Source organism: Theropithecus gelada, chromosome 6 (assembly GCF_003255815.1).
Source record: "Theropithecus gelada isolate Dixy chromosome 6, Tgel_1.0, whole genome shotgun sequence".
NCBI classification, from domain to species: Eukaryota; Metazoa; Chordata; class Mammalia; order Primates; family Cercopithecidae; genus Theropithecus; species Theropithecus gelada.
This window is the reverse complement of record NC_037673.1, coordinates 173498781-173516675: the sequence shown is the minus strand read 5'-3', so window position 1 is coordinate 173516675 and position 17895 is coordinate 173498781. Positions and strand designations below refer to the sequence as shown.

Genomic DNA, 17895 nt, shown 5'->3' with positions numbered 1-17895 from the left:
GGTGGGCACCTGTAGTCCCAGCTACTCAGGAGGCTGAGGCAGGAGAATGGCGTGAACCCAGGAGGTGGAGCTTGCAGTGAGTTGAGATCACGCCACTGCACTCCAGCCTGGGCAACAGAGCGAGACTCCGTCTCAAAAAGAAAAAAAAAAAAAAAAAAAAAAAGAAAGAAAAAGAAAATATCTGTTGCCAATGAAACTGAGGTTTTACAGTTAGAGTGGTCCACATGAGAAATCCATACCTTTAGACGCAGAAACATTGGCTGGATTAGCAGCATGACAGGTTATACAGATGTGGAGGGAGCACCGGAAGCCCTTGTTCTGCATAACAGTGGGTGGGTACTTCTGGACACACTCTTCATGGTAAAACTTTCCACACAAGGGTAGAAGGCACCTTTTAACATCTTCCCCACTCTGCTTACATACAAAACAGGTATGGATTCCTGAGAAACCAAAAGAAGATAAATTAATAAGAATTCAAGAATCTACCAAATGCTAAACCATTAGCTGAAAAGTTTGTAAGAAATTTTATAATGGACTGATAGGGCTGACATCATCTGACCCCACTGTAACAATCTTAGTATTATTATAAATGAACTATCTGATAATACACACTCCCTGATGTGATACAACAGATAGTACATGTTGTCTACAGAAAATGTTTGCCGCTGGCACCCCCGCCAAAAAAAGAAAAAACTCAAACCTAATCCAGCCCCTGGACTAACTACAAGTTTACAGGAAATATGGATGACAGAGGAACAAGTTAAGGGGATACCTCCCAGGAGGCAACCAACAAAATTTAAGTTGGGCTGGGCGAGGAGGCTCATGCCTATAATCCCAGCACTCTGGGAGGCCGTGGTGAGTGGCTGGCTTGATTCCAGGAGGTCAAGACCAGCCCAGGCAACATGGCGAAACTCCATCTCTACTAACATACAAAAATTAGCTGGGCGTGGTGGTGCATGCCCGTGGTCCCAGCTACTTAAGAGGCTGACACAGGAGGATCACTTGAACCTGGAAAATGGAGATTGACTGAGCTGAGATCACACCAGTAGACTCCAGCCTGGGTGACAGAGCGAGACCCTACCTCAAAAAAAAAAAAAAAAAAAAAGGTGTGGGGGCAGTATTGTTATAGATAAGTAGAAACTAAAGAGATGTATAGGCTGGGCGCGGTGGCTCACGCCTGTAATCCCAGCACTTTGGGAGGCCGAGGCGGGCGGATCACGAGGTCAGGAGATTGAGACCATCCTGGCTAACACAGTGAAACCCCGTCTCTACTAAAAATGCAAAAAATTAGCCGGGCGTGGCAGCGGGCGCCTGTAGTCCCAGCTACTTGGGAGGCTGAGGCAGAAGAATGGTATGAACCCAGGAGGCGAAGCTTGCAGTGAGCCGAGATCGTGCCACCGCACTCCAGCCTGGGCGACTGAGTAAGACTCCGTCTCAAAAAAAAAAAAAAAAAAAAGAGATGTATAAAAAAGTTTACACTACAGGAAATCACCCGACATACAATGCTGGTAATCTCCCTAAGAAAACCTACAGAGAAGCTTTTGGCCTCTCTCTGGATCTAGATCTTGATTCAAAACATAATAAAAAGACATCCCTGAGACAAATGAGAAAATTTGAAAATGAACTGGCTGGTAGATGATACAAATAAGTTATCATATATTCTTGCTATACATTAGATGTTGTATCTGTTAGAAACCCTTTGAAATATATGGAGAAAATGAGACAGAAGTTGATAACTACTGAAATTAACTGAATACATGGAGATTCTTTACATTGTTCTACCCTGGTGTATGTCTTAAGATTTTTGTAATAAAAAGTCAAAACCAGGCTAGAAGTTCAAGACTAGCCTGGGGAACATAGTGAGACACCTTCTCTACTAGAAATACAAAACAATTAGCTGAGTGTGGTGGCAGGTGCCTATAATCCCAACTACCACAGAGGCTGAGACACGAAATCTCTTGAAACTGGGAGGTGGAGGTTGCAGTGAGCTGAGATCGCACCACCGTACTCCAGCCTGGGCCACAGAAGGAGACTCTGTCTCAGAAAAAAATAAAATAAAATAAAATAATAAAAACATAAAACACAGACCTCTCTCTCTCTGTAAGATGCAGTGCAACATAAGAAAAAGAGCCTAAGCTTGACAGGCAAACAGACCTCAACATGAATCCTCCTGCAGGCAATTGCTGGAAATGGAAGCTCATTCAAATCACCCATTTTATCTATAAACACTGAGAACATCCAGCAAATAAATATTTTAAGAAATATTAAACAGGCAAAACCCTACCTGATGCTGAATAACTGGTAGCTTTTTTTTTTTTTTTTTTTTGGTGACTCAATCTCCCTCTGTCGTCCAGGATGGAGTGCAGTGGCATGATGTCAGCTCACTGCAACCTCCACCTCCTGGGATCAAGTGATTCTTGTGCCTCAGCCTCCCAAGTACATGAGATTACAGGCACCCACGACCATGACTGGCTAATTTTTGTATTTTTAGTAGAGACGAGGTTTCGCCACGTTGGCCAGGCTGGTCTCAAACTTCTGACTTTAAATAATCCACCCACCTTAGCCTCCCAAAGTGCTGGGATTACAGGAGTGGTAGCTATTATTAAACCTGAGCAATCTAAACAATGATGTGATCACCCTATTGCAGGAAAATAGGGTAAGCCAAGAGCACTAATAAATGACTCCCATTTCTTACACTGTACCTAAACTGGTAAAACTTCCTACTCTCAAAGATAATAACTTTTCTAGGAAAAAAAGGAAACAAAACCACAAATTTAAAAAACCAAAAATAAAAAAATTATATCTTCTCTATACCTCATGTCATATGCAAAAATTAATACAAAATAGATCATAGACCTAATAGTGAAATGTAAAACTAAAAAATTCTATGAAGAAAACATAGAACTAAAAATCTTTGTGACACTGGCCGGGCACAGCGGCTCACACCTGTAATCCCAGCACTTTGGGAGTTTGGGAGGCCAAGGTGGGTGGATTATCTGAGATCAGGAGTTTGAGAACAGCCTGGCCAACATGGTGAAACCTTGTCTCTATTAAAAATGCAAAAATTAGCTGGGCATGGTGGCACATGCCTGGTATCCTGGCTACTAGGGAGACTGAGGCACAAGAATCACTTGAACCTGGGAGGTGGAGGTGGCAGTGAGTGACATCGTGCCACTGTACTCCGGCCTGGGTGACAGAGTGAGACTCTGTCGCAGATTAAAAAGAAAAAACAAAACAAAACAAAAAAAACTTTGTGACACTGGGTTAAGCAAAACTTCTTAGCTATGACAGCAAATCACAGTCCATAAAAAGAACAAATTGATAAACTGGATTTAATAAAAATTAAGAACTATTAATCTTATAAACACATCATTAAGAAAATGAAAAAGTTGGCCAGGCGCAGTGGCATGTAATCCCAACACTTTGGGAGGCCAAGGCAAGTGGACCGCCTGAGGTTGGGAGTTTGAGACCAGCCTGACCAACAGGAGAAACCCCGTCTCTACTAAAAACACAAAAATTAGCTGGGTGTGGTGGCACATGCCTGTAATCCCAGCTACTCGGGAGGCTGAGGCAGGAGAATTGCTTGAACCCAGGAGGAGGAGGTTGTAGTGAGCCGAGATTGTGCCATTGCACTCCAACCCGGGCGACAGTATGAGACTCCATCTCAAGAGAAAAAAAGAAAAAAGAAAATGGGGCCAGGAATTGTGTGTTAATGTTACACCTATAATCCCAACACTTTCATAGGCTGAACAAGGAGGACTGCTTAATCCCAGGAGTTCAAAACCAGCCCGGTAATGATGTAATAAAACCCTGTCTTTAAAAAAAAATTTAAAAATTTGCCAGGCATGTGGCAGGCACCTGTAGTCCCAGCTACTAAGGAGGCTGAGCCAGAAGGATTGCTTGAGCCTGGAAGGTTGAGGCTGCAGTGAGCCAGAATCATAGCACTGTACTCCAGCCTAGGCGACACAGAGAGACCCTGTCTCAAGGAAAAAAAAGAAAAACGGGAGGGGGAGGGAAGGGGCAGGGAGGGTACAAAGTGTTCAAAAACTTGAATGTTCTCAGCAGCTTTATTTATAATAACCAAAACAGGAAACAATCCAAATGTCTATCAACAGATGAATGGATCAACAACCAAGTAAATCCACACAACAAACTACTACTCAGTGATAAAATACACACAACCTTACTGAATCTCAAAATAATAATGCGGAGTGATGATTTCACAGGTGCATACATATATACATACCAAAATTTATCAACTCATACACTTGAAATACGTGCAATTTTTTGCACTTCAATTCTGCCTTAATAGAGCTGTTTTACACACTCAAACTGATTTTCCTCTTGACCCTATAATATCCTCCCTTTAGGTACTATCTTCCTTTCTGCTGAAGTCAAGTTTCTTCAAGAAGTTATATATACGGCTATCCACTCACCCTTCAATCTAGTGTAATGAGACATCCTCTGGCAAAAATTGAGGCATTTTCTCACTGCCACATACAAAATCCTCTCTTCAATCCAGAACCTCCTTAGTGTCTTTGCTACATCTGCCCCTACAGGTAACACCTGACTCCTGTGGCTTCAGAGATATTGACTAGCTCCTCCTCTCCTTCCAATAACTGGTTATAAGAGCATATATGCCCAGGTAGTGTCACTGACCATTATCTTATCCTAATGACACTTTTTCTTTGGGAAGTATGATCCATATGTGCAGCTTCAATGACTTACAGGCATAAGATCTATACCCCAGCCCTGAGTTCTTCACTGTTTACATGCTGTAACATCTACATATCATGCTTAAAAAAAAGAGAGAGAGAGAGAGAGAGAGTGAGAGAACACTTTCCAGCCTGGGCAACATAGTTAAGACCCCCATCTCAATAAAAAATAAAAAAATATTACCCATGCATGGTGGCAAGTGGCTGTAGTCCCAGCTACTTGGGAAGCTGATTGCTTGAGCCCAGGAGCTCAAGACTACAATGAGCTACGATCACGCCACTGCACTCCAACCTGGACAAGACCTCATCTCTTATTTAAAAACAAAAAAAAAAGAACACTTTACTTAGCACAGCTTTATGAAGTGCTTTACCAGCTGGTCTCAGCTGACTATCCCTATTTTCTAATCCAATCTAAGCATTATAACTCACAAATAATCTTTTAACTTTTTTAGTAAATATTTTTATTGATGTATGATGTACACACTGTAAAGTACACACATCCTAAGAGTATAGTTGATGAAGTAAACATGCTCATGTAATCACTATGCAGATTAAGAAATATAAAACATTACCAGTAATCAAGAAGCCCTCATAGTTACTGCCTATGCCTCTTAACTAAAATATCCTAAACTCTAAACATATTGGCTTGTATTCTATATTCCCCAAATGTTTTACACATTTTCATTACTGGACCTTCTGCCCTTCCCCTCCCGACACCAATTTCTCTTTCTCTCTTACAGCTAAACACAGATATCTTCCTCTATGGCATTAGCTCATCTTTGCTTACATTACACTCTGAATGTATCACCAATACAATGCTTTTTGCGCTATATTATGCTACCCATTTATTATTCACTTGGTAGCTTTTCTGAAAGCAGTGACTCCATAGCACCATTTCTATATCTGTAACAACTAGCCCAGTGTTGCCACAAAATAGTGTCTCCAATAAATGTCTTTCCTGAAAAACTTAAAATTCAAACTTTCTTTGGAGGAAGACCATTCGATATCTACTTTACCTGTGCGACATTCATTGCAGATAAATTTTCCTCTTGGCATCTCAGTCAATCCAAGGCACTCCAGGTGGAAAGCCCCGCAGCACTGAGCCTCACATAACAGCAGCTCACCCAATTTTTCACAATTCTGTTAAGAGAAAGAAAACATCTGTTTTTCCACGTTTGAGAATCAAGGGTAAAACCAGTGTCAGTGGGTTAAAGTAAACAAAGGTTAAAAGTGGCAGAAAATGAGGTGAGAAAGAGGCAAGGGCCTGTAGTTGTAGATTTTATTCTAGTTAACAAGGTGTACCATTGGAGAACTTTACCAAAGGAAAGCTAAAATCAGGTATTCATTTTTAAAAAGAATGTTCTGACTGCTACATGGAAAATGAGTTCGAGTCAAAAGGTCAGAAAAGAGCATAGAGATAAACCAGAAAGCTACTGAATGGTTCAAGCAACTGACACCGGCTAGCTAGACTTGGGCCATAAAGTTCCAAAAGAGCTCCCACCAAGGTCTAAACAGCCCTTTTGGGACACACCTAGAACCATCCCAGAGAGAGATCATTTTTCTGAAATAATCTCAGCTAAGATAGGGCCTCACTTAAGACAGGGGCTTAGGAAATAAAACAATGTAAGATTTATGATTTTTTTTTTTTTTTTTGGAGACAGAGTCTTGCTCTGTCGCCCACGAGGGAGCACAATGGCGCAATCTTGGCTCACTGCCACCTGTGCTGCCCGGGGTTCAACTGATTCTCCTGCCTCAGCCTCCCGAGTAGCTGGGATTAGAGGCATGCATGCGCTACCACGCCTGGCTAATTTTTGTATTTCTAGTAGAGATGGGGTTTCACCATGTTGGCCAGGCTGGTCTGAAACTCCTGACCTCGTGGTCCACCCACCTTGGCCTCCCAAAGTGCTGGGATTACAGGTGTGAGCCACCGCACCCAGCCCAAATATTTTTTAAAGCCATGTACTACTATGAAAAGCGAACAAGGGGAAAGGTGACTAAGTTTTAGCTTCAAAAACTCATAGAAACAGAATAGGTCTTGATCACTTAAGAATTAAAGCTTAAATAAAAAACTAACTAGGACAGCTTTAGGGAGAAAGGTTAGAAAGGTAGCCTGGAATTGATAGGGGACCCCAGGGACTTTATCAACCTATAGTCTGAGCTATCTTCAAACATCTGATTCCCATTATCTACTATTCACATGTAAAAATTGAAAAACAGTATTATATATTATACTTTGCATATTCAGAGCACCAATAACATGTTTTTATATATAGTAAAAAAAATTGACCTTCAGCACTTAAATAGGAAAACGTTAATTACAACGTGAATAAGAAACAAAAGTTTCGCATTAACTAAATGTTATAGACTAATTTTCAACTGGGATAACCATGTAATTTATCTTTCAAACTGGGACACTTGAGAGTGAAAGGAAGAGCTATTAATAAATTATGACAGCACAAGGGACCTACACAAAGACTGATCCAGACAAGCCAGGACCATAGGGTCACCTTACCTTTAATCTTTTCATTAAATGATCTTTGTAAAATGTGTTTACACTCTGACTTGTCTCACTAAGTAAATAATGAGCGTAACTGTTTTTGAGGATTAACACTGTTGTTTGGGATCTGGTCCAAGTATGTAATAGTGAAGATAATAGGCAAAGAAACTGGATTGAAATTATATTGGCGGCCGGGTGCGGTGGCTCAAGCCTGTAATCCCAGCACTTTGGGAGGCCGAGATGGGCGGATCACAAGGTCAGGAGATCGAGACCATACTGGCTAACCCAGTGAAACCCCGTCTCTACTAAAAAATACAAAAAACTAGCTGGGCGTGATGGCGGCGCCGGTAGTCCCAGCTGCTCGGGAGGCTGAGGCAGGAGAATGGCGTAAACCCGGGAGGCGGAGCTTGCAGTGAGCTGAGATCCGGCCACTGCACTCCAGCCTGGGCGACAGAGACTCCGTCTCAAAAAAAAAAAAAAAAAAAGAAATTATATTGGCAACAATAACATTTTCTGGCCTGAGTTTACTTTTTTAGAGATCTCAACTTATTTATCTATTGCTATTTATTATTTGTGAGATAGGGTCTCTCTCAGTCACCCAGATGGGAGTGCACTGGCATAACCATGGCTCACTAAAGCCTCTACCTCCCTGGCTTCAGGTGATCCAATGACCTCAGCCTCCCCAGCAAGGGAAATACAGGCACACACTGTCACGCCTGGCTAATTTTTGTATTTTTGGCAGAGACAGGGTTTTACCATGTTGCCCAGGCTGGTCTCAAATTCCTGGGCTCAAATGATCCACCCACATCAGCCTTCCAAAGTGCTGAGATTAGTGCTGTGCTCGGCCTATGGTTTCAGTTTAAAAAAGAAGAACTGGCCGGGGCGGTAGCTCACACCTGTAATCCCAGCACAAGGTCAGGAGATCGAGACCATCCTGGCCAACATGGTGAAACCTCGTCTCTGCTAAAAAATACAAAAAATTGGCCAGGCATTATGGTGGGCACCTGTAATCCCAGCTACTCAGGAGGTTGAGGCAGGAGAATGGCGTGAACCCAAGAGGCAGAGCTTGCAGTGAGCAGAGATCACGCCACTGCACTCCAGCATGGGCGACGAAGCGAGACTCGGTCTCAAAAATAAATAAATAAATAAATAAATAAATAAATAAATAAATAAATAAATGAAGAACTAATATCCTCAAGTTTTTGTTTACTTAAAAGAAAAGTCTGTAATCTTGACCTCTTGGGCTACAGGTATGAGCCACTGCAGCTGGCTAATTTTTTTAAAAAGACAAATTTTTTTTCAATAGAGACAGAGGTCTCACTGTATTGCCCAGGCTGGTCTAGAACTCCTGGCCTCAAGCAATCCTGCTGCCTCGGCTTCCAAAAGCACTGTGATTATAGGTGTGAGCCACTGCACATCGCCTGTCTTCAAGTTTTTATACACCAAATTTTAAGAATTACATAGGTAAATCAAGACCATTAAAAAAAAATACTCAAATGGTCACTGACTCTACTCACAAAGACTAAAAGTCTCTTTAACAATAAAGTGGAATCCCCTATCTCACAGAGAGGCAATCCAACACAATGGTGAAGACTCTAAACCAACCAAGTCCAACAGAGCTTAAAGGTTAGAAAAAAGGAGAGGGAGATTCTAAATCCAGACTGCTGAGGTTTAAATCCAGGGTTCTCTGATGAATATAAGCAAGTTATTTATCCTCTCTGTAATTTAGTTTCCTCATCTGCAAAATGGGGATAATCACAGAACTCTACTTATGAGATTATTAGGATGACTAAATAATGTAATATTTACAAAGTGCTTGGAACAATACTTCATACACAGTAAATACTGTATAAATATTTATTAATTAAATAAAACAATATAGGTGGTAGGCTTTCTAAAGTCACCACATTAAAGGAAAAATATCTCAAAGCTAAAATTACCCTTGAAAAGTTCCTTACAAACCCAAAGATTCTGACACCATGAGAAGTACTGGAGAATTATATTTGAATAAGCAACCAGAGATTCGCATATTCCATCTCAGACTTGTTTCACGGCATATATTCCCTCATGGGCCTTAAGGGCAGGTGATTCGCCAACACTAAACTATTTCTCCAAGTATCTTTCTTTGTGGGGAGAAAAAAGGGTCAAATCCTTAAAGAAAGTGACTCCACTGGGATCATCCAAAAGCATTGTTATTCTACCAAGAAACCACCACAAAGAGATGGAGTGGGTTTCCCTTTAAAGATGAACATGCAGGCCGGGCGCGGTGGCTCACGCCTGTAATCCCAGCACTTTGGGAGGCCGAGGCGGGCGGATCACAAGGTCAGGAGATCGAGACCATGGTGAAACCCCGTCTCTACTAAAACTAGAAAAAATTAGCCGGGCGCAGTGGCGAGCGCCTGTAGTCCCAGCTACTCAGGAGGCTGAGGCAGGAGAATGGCGTGAACCCGGGAGGCGGAGCTTGCAGTGAGCCGAGATTGCGCCACTGCACTCCAGCCTGGGCGAGAGAGCAAGACTCCGTCTCAAAAGAAAAAAAAAACAAAAAAAAAACAACAAAAAAACAAAACAAGATGAACATGCAATGAATACACAAGTTGGCAAACATTTCTCTACCTGACAAACATTCTCCTTGAGTGCAGCTCCTCCACCGCGTTCACCCTGCATTTTTTTAGAGGCAGGCATCCCAGAATCGTGTTCCACACCTTCCTCAACAGTCTCCTTGGGGCTTGCGGCCGTCCTGTGAGGCATTAGTTCTCCCTTGCAAAGAAAAAATAATGTCCCACATCTGTATTATTGATGTCTCTTCCATTTGACCCCCTCCCTCTGGGCTGCTATTTGTCTAGCCATTAAGCACTTACAGATGTTCAGCCAATCACTCGGGCGGACTGCATGCAATGTTAGTTCTAACCCTGCTGTGATTGGGCGGGTAGTGGGCGCCTCATGCCCTGCCACTAACTGCTCTGAGGCTGTTTGTTCCACTGGAACTTTCTGAGCTGTTCCATTTTAAGGTTTCACTAAGGGAGAGAAAACATTCTTAAGTTTATTTGATTACTTATTTGTCCTTCCAAGATCAGTGTTTCCTAAATAATGCCCCTCTTGGGCATTCTATTCAAATTGTCCTGGAAAGAAACATTCTGCATCATAACGTGTGATGCTGACCTGACTTCTAACTCTCTTTTAACTTGAGTTGGAAACCCAGAGATAATATCAATGATTGCACTGATGCTTTGCAAGTAAATCGTTTTAAATCTTTTGTTTCCTGAAGGCCGATATTCATAAAAATTGTCCCAAGATTAAGTAGCTGATGGTCTCAAGAAATAAGCAAGTAAATCTCCCCGCTAATCACAGCAGTCTCAACTTGTTGTTTTTTTTTTTTCCAAATAGAGTCAAGGTCTCACTGTATTTCCCAGGTTGGTCTCGAAATCCTGTTCTCAAATGATCCTCCCACCTTAGCCTCCGAAAGAGCTGAGTGGCATGAGCCACAACACCCAGCCAGCAGTCTCAATTTTTTCTTTTAAAACAGAGTCTCACTCTGTCACCTGGCTGGAGTACAGCGGCATGATTTCGGCTCACTGCAACCTCTGCCTCAAGGGTTCAAGTGATTCTTGTGCCTCTGCCTGATTAGCTGGAATTACAGGCGCACGCCACCACACTCAGCTAATTTTTATATTGTTAGTAGAGATGAGGTTTCACCATGTTGGCCAGGCTGGTCTCGAACTCTCAACCTCAATTTATCTTCCCACCTCGGCCTCCCAAAGTGTTGGGATTACAGGAATGAGCCACGGCACCTGGCCAGTCTCAACTTTTATAGGGCAGTATCTAAGTTCCTTCAGATCATATATTGACTTGATATTGTGCTCTCTGGTTTTACAAGTTTACTTAACGATGAAACAATTATATACCTGATTGGACATCTACAGCATAGGATGTGATGATCTTTTAAAAAGACCATATTGACAGTTGCAATACATGCCTTGCCTCATTATTAGGATAAGGCTGTACTTTTCCTCCAAGATTCCTTATGGCCATCAGCCATTTCAGTAGAATAGTATTCTTAAGAAAACTCAAGGGAAAGAGGGACGTGGCCTCTGGTGTGAAAAGTAGCTTCTCTGTAGAAGGTGAAAAGATCAGGAACTGAGTATTACCTCTAAGCTTGGAATCTCTTTTGACGAGTCATCATTTTTCACTTTTTTACACTGCATCTTGGCTGCAGCATGCCTCTGTCGTTTTCGCTTCCTTGGTCTGTCAAATATCTTGGAAGTGCCTATGGCAGGAAAATAGGTGTTATTTGCTGGCTAATAACACACATGTCCAAAATCTCTTATCTTATTGATAGAATAAAAACCAACCTTAAAACTCATTGAATTCTCTAGCTTTGTGGATTAGGAAAACGGGGGAAATAAGAATTGAGACTAACTCATGATGACATAACTAGATGGGAAATGGCTACATATATGTAACTTCTCCCTCATATAGATTAATAATAAGTGTACAGGTTATCACAGAAATTTTTAATTATATGATTGAAATGACAAATCTTGTAGTTCCTCAAAGGAATTAAATCCTATAGATGAAAGAGAAATGCTTTTTACTAGTCATGAAAAGATAGCACTCCCTAGACTTCGAGGTTGGAGACAATAATATAAATCACTATATGATTTATGGATTAAGGGCCAGGCACTGTGGCTCAAGCCTGTAATCCCAGCACTTTGGGAGGCTGAGGTCGGCAGATCACATGAGGTCAGGAGATCCAGACCATCCTGGCCAACATGGTGAAATCCTGTCTCTACTAAAAATACAAAATTAGCCAGGCATGGTGGTGCATGCCTGTAATCTCACTCAGAAGGCTGAGGCAGGAGAATCACTTGAAACCAGGAGGTAGAGGTTGCAGTGAGCCGAGATCGCGCTACTGCACTCCAGCCTGGATAACAAGAGCGAAACTCCATCTCAAAAAAAAAAAAAAAAAAAGAAGAAAAAAAAGGATTAAGATGGAGAGTTGAGGCCGGGCACAGTGGCTCATGCCTGTAATCCCAGCACTTTGGGAAGCCGAGGCAGGAGGATCATGAGGTCAGGAGATCGAGACCATCCTGGCCAACATAGTGAAACCCCATCTCTACTAAAATTACAAAACAAATTAGCCAGGTGGAGTGGAATGCACTTGTAGTCCCAGCTACTCAGGAGGCTGAGGCAGGAAAATCGCTTGAACCCGGGAGGCGGAGACTACAGTGAGCCAAGATCACACCACTGTACTCCAGCCTGGGCGGCAGAGCCTGACTCTGTCTCAAACCAAAAAAAAAAAAAAAAAAAAAAAAACCAGAGAGAGAAATTCTTCTAGTCCCTCCTGCACTTTCCATTAAACACATTTCAACGGTGTTATAGAAACATCAAGGGGAATCTAAGAGATATTTCTTAAAACATTCTAGGATATTTATGCTAGTTAACAATATGAAAGGTGGAGTTTTGAAGACTGCCTCAATGAGCTTTTTTGACTGCCTGATTGAGTTGGAGAAGCTCTGCCATCAAAACTGCTTGCAGCCTAACACTAAAAGAAGAGATAGTATGATTACAACAGAAAGGTCTGAAATTCTCATAAGTTGGAACACTTACACAAAATTTATAATGGATAAAGTTCACGTTGTAGGTTTTATTTCAAAAATGAAATATAAAAATACAGGAAAAGAGCTGATGTTATTATTACTACTATTATTTTAAGAGACATGGTCTCTCACTGTTGCCCAGGCTACAGTGCCTGGTGTGAGCAACAGCTTACTGTCGCCACAACCTCTCGGGCTCAAGGGATCTTCCCACATCAGCTTAACAAGTAGCTGTGACTATAGAAATACACCACCATGCCTAGTTAATTTTTTTTTTAATTGTAGATAGAGACAGGGTCTCACTAAGTGCCAAGCCTGGTCTGGATGGAACACCTGGCCTCAAGTGTTATCTTATCTTGGCCTCCCAAAACACTGGAATTGCAGTTGTGGACCACCATGATCGGCCTGATATTATTTTGAAAGCAGCTTATTTTTAAATCTTACAAGCAAATTGAGCAACCTATGGGATTACAATTGCCACATGGCTAAAATAAGCTAACATATTGCTAGATTTACTTGTTAGAAAATTTAATAATCGTAGGCCACACGAAATATAATATTCCCATGATACTCTTTGCTCATCTTCACATTTCTTCTATAAAACAGGAATACTACAGATAATAACCTAACTCTCTGTAATGCTTTAGCAAGATTACAGGTAGCATTCCTACTAAAAGCCCTGGTAGATGTTCAATTTATGAATATTTTATCTGTTTGAGGAAGCAGATTTTGGGCAAACCAGTTTTAAAACTTGTACCTCACTGGTCTGGTTTACACATGTAACAATTTTTATGGTTAACAGACAAAGCGCTTCAAACTTACTACTGCATTACATTTTTTAAATCTCAAAAATACTCACCTCCACCAAAATCTTTTGAATAAGATGTGGCACAAGATTCAGTTATGCCATTCTCCAGGTGACCAGCTTCATAGCACTACAAATAAGTGAAAACAACACCATTTACAGAGGAATGAAAAAATGAACCCTTTATTTTATATGCCAAAGTCTGAATTGTCAGCTGCCACGGATATTGAATTTTGACTTGTTTTAGCAATTAAAAACATCAACATGACCATAGTAAAGGGCTGAACAGAAACTTCAGGGGGAAAGGAATCAGATTGAAAAACACTGGGCACAGTGGCTCACACCTGTAATACTAGCACTTTGGGAGGCTGGGGTGGATCACCTGAGGTTAGGAGTTCAAGACCAACCTGACCAACATGGAGAAACCCCATCACTACTAAAAATACAAAATTAGTCGGGGTGGTGGCACATGCCTGTAATCCCAGCTACTCAGGAGGCTGAGGCAGGAGAATTGCTTGAACTCGGGAGGCAGAGGTTGCGGTGAGCCAAGATTGCACCATTGCACTCCAGCCTGGGCAACAAAAACGAGACGCCGTCTTTAAAAAAAAAATGTTCCAACAGACCTGTGAACACCACATACTCCTTAAGAAAAAATAAAGACTTGCCAGAAATTTCCAACATATAGACTAGATACACAATGCTTTCCGTGACTGAAGTGGAGAAAGAGAAGGGGTATGTACAGGCTCAATTTTATGGCAGTCCACCCTGTTCTTAAAATCCATCTTCCTGGCTGAGTGCAGTGGCTCATGCCTGTAATCTCAGCACTTTCAGAGGCCGAGGAGAGCAGATCACCTGAGGTCAGGAATTTGAATCCAGCCTGGCCAACCACGGCCAACATGGTGAAACCCCATTTCTACTAAAAATACAAAATTTAGCTAGGTACAGTGGCTGGCACACGCCCGTAATCCCAGCTACTAGGGAGGCTGAGGCAGGAGAATTGTTTGAATCCAGGAGGCGGAGGTTGCCCTGAGCCAAGATCGCGCCACTGTACTACAGCCTGGGAGACAGAGCAAGTCTCAAAAAAAAAAAAAAAAAAAAAAAGAAGAAGAAGAAAAATAATCCATCTTCCTACAATTGTATTCACAGCTATTAGATTTGACACAGACCTGTTTACTTGGTGAACTGTATATTAAACAGTTCTAAAATACTGAATGGCATGCCAACCTAAAATGACTTCAGATCAATCCAAATTAAAGCAACATTAAAACTCAAAACAAATACTCAACATCAGGAGTCTAATCAAGAGCCAAACATTTTATTCACCCACTACTAATACTTGTATGAATCAGTTCCATCCCAAGCAAATGTCTTTTCCTACAAGAATGATAATATTCTTCATCATAACTGTAAAACAACATTTAGTGGTTACAAAAAGTCAGTATAATAAAGGCCATTCTGGTCATGCGTGGTGGCTCACGCCTGTAATCCCAGCACTTTGGGAGGCTGAGGCAGGCAGATCACCTGAGGTTGGGAGTTCGAGACCAGTCTGACTACTACGGAGAAACCCCGTCTCTACTAAAAATATAAAAAATTAGCTGAGCATAGAGGCACATCCCTGTAATCCCAGCTACTGGGGAGGCTGGGGTAGGAGAATTGCTTGAACCTGGGAGGCGAAGGTTGCAGTGAGCAGAGAATGCACTCCAGCTGGGGCAACAAGAGTGAAACTTTGTCTCAAATAAATAAATAAATAATAAAGGCCATTCTTGCTGTAGAGTTCCTAATGTTCGGGACTTAAACAAGATAAAATACAGTTGTGAATTTCTGAATGCTCATTTTATCATATTAATAAACCATAAGACTGCAATTCTCCTCATGTTCTGTATATATCAGAAGTCTAACCATGTCAAGTAAAATGAATGGGCAAATGTTAGGTATCCAATTCAACAAAACGAGACTCCTAGACAAATCCACAAAATACATTTCCGTAATTTTTTTTTAAAATAGCAATCATTTTATTTAGATAACCAATTAGTTCACTGTTTAACAGTTACCCAAAAGCTGTGGAACAAAATAATTACAATGCTCCCCAAACTACAGTCAGAGAATAATGCAGGAAATATTCTCATTTCTATTATGATCAATTTTATAACTTAAAATAAAATTAACAGCACGCACACAAACACACATGCACACACACACAACAATCATACCATATGAATAAAAATCAAACTGTTCTGTTTAGAATGAAAAAGACCAAAGAACTTCTTAGAGGATATGACTAAGATGCTAGTAACTTACTTTGTGTATATAGTCTAGTGTGGATATACATTAAGCCAGAGTACCCTTAAAGCACTACCAGAACAGATCATTTCTCATTCTGTTTGACATACTGATTAATACACCTGTGACATACGGATTAATCCACCTGCAGACAGTGTGGTGGTGTGCCTGGTAAACTAAAATGGAACTGAATCATGGCTTTAGCCTTATGACAAAATATACCTCAGAGTAACCAGGACTTCAACAATGAAGTAGGCCAGGTCAGATGGCAGGATAGACTCCCAAACAGACAAGTGGACACTTTTCTCCAGAGTTTAGTGCTAGCCATAACCAATAATTCTGATTTTCTCTTGCTCTGGTCCCAAATTTAATGGCAACCCCCCTCCCCAAAAGTAAAAATTCAACAGTGACAAAGAGTTATTAAGTATAATTAATACTTCAAAGACACTGGGAATCTGAGAGAGGGTGAGGATGAATATCAGGGAATTTTTTTTTTTTTTTTGAGAGAGAGAGTGAGTCTTGCTCTGCCACCTAGGCTGGAGTGCAGTGGCGTGACCTCAGCTCACTGCAACCTCTGCCTCCCAGGTTCCAGCAGTTCTCCTGTCTCAGCTTCCCGAATAGCTGGGATTACAGGCAGGTACCACGACGCCTATATATATATATATATATATATATATATATATATAATTTTTTTTTTTTTGTATTATTAGTAGAGACAGGGTTTCACGATGTTGGCCAGGCTGGTCTCCAACTCCTGACCTCAAGGGATCTGCCCGCCTTGGCCTCCCAAAGTGCTGGGATTACAGACATGAGCCACTGTGCCCAGCCATCACACTAGATTTCTTAAATAAAACACAAAACGTATTCATCACATAAAAAAAAAATTGAAACTCTGTCTCTACCAAAAAAAAAAATACAAAAAATTAACTGGGGAGCCTGGGAGGCAGAGATTACAGTGAGCCAAAATTATGCTGCTGCACTCCAGCCTGGGTGACAGAATCAGACCCTGTCTCAAAAAAAAAAACAAAACAAAAGGGCTACGACGACACGGCAATAGGATACAGAAGACTAGTGGTGTAGTAGAAAACAGGATTTGAACCCAGAAAAGAAATCATAACAAACACAAACTTAATCTTCAATGCATTTAAAAAATTTTTTCACTTGGAAAGGAAACCTGAAACCAGTTTATATACATACATGATCACACAACTGCAAAACAGTCTTTCATGTAGGAACTCTCAGATCATGTATGCCTGCTGACACACTAATTTCTATATGTACGTACATCGATGTTATAACTACTACTCAAAATGTCATTTTTAACATTCCTCATTTCCTGAGTTTCTTTCTTTTAGAACTTACAAAAATAACATACCTTTTTAGAAAGGCCAAGGTCCGCCTTCTTGGGCATAAATCCAGGGTCTAAATCATTGGATTCAAGAAGTTTCTTAGTTGGTTTTCTTTGACGTTTACTTTCATAATTTCCTGAAATGCATGTATCTTTACATTAGATGGTTTAGAAACTGGGCATAAGTTAATTTTTAAAAAATCTGTATACCACAAAAAATGAATCTCAATGTTTTTGATGTTTTCCCCATCATCTTATGGGAAGAGGCAGGAGGGTAATTTACTTATTATAAAATATTAGTAAACAAAACAAGTAAATAGTTCTCAATGCAAGCACAAACTAATGTGAGGGATGTGTGTGTGGTGACTTTAAATCACAAAATAACTAAGGGAGAAATCAAAAGGACAGAATTCTCTTTATAGCAACCAATTGTTGGTGAGGACAAAATAAGAAGTGGAGTGAAACAGAGCTTGGATAATGGTCATAAATGGACCAAGATTACAGTTCCTGCTCTGCACCTAAGTAAATAAAATTCAGTAGGTAAAAGATAATTCATAGGATCACTCAAGAATTATATAAAAGAGCTGACTTAATAGAGTTTGGCACGTAGTAGGTACTGAAATAATAACTATCTTTACTATTCTTTCAAAAATCTT

General features: G+C 40.9%; 1 protein-coding gene across 4 annotated transcripts in view; it reads right to left on the bottom strand.

Annotated features, from left to right (window-relative positions):
* The window catches only part of NSD1 (nuclear receptor binding SET domain protein 1), a 176466-nt gene that overhangs the window by 44488 nt on the left and 114083 nt on the right, over positions 1-17895 (bottom strand). For all 4 annotated transcript variants that reach the window (XM_025387635.1, XM_025387633.1, XM_025387634.1 and 1 more), the window contains 6 exons: positions 17267-17376; positions 13666-13741; positions 11358-11476; positions 9826-9969; positions 5732-5855; positions 240-440 (listed from right to left, as the gene is read on the bottom strand). In XM_025387635.1, coding sequence (XP_025243420.1) covers positions 240-440; positions 5732-5855; positions 9826-9969; positions 11358-11476; positions 13666-13741; positions 17267-17376 — 774 coding nt within the window. The remainder of the gene's footprint in view (positions 1-239; positions 441-5731; positions 5856-9825; positions 9970-11357; positions 11477-13665; positions 13742-17266; positions 17377-17895) is intronic.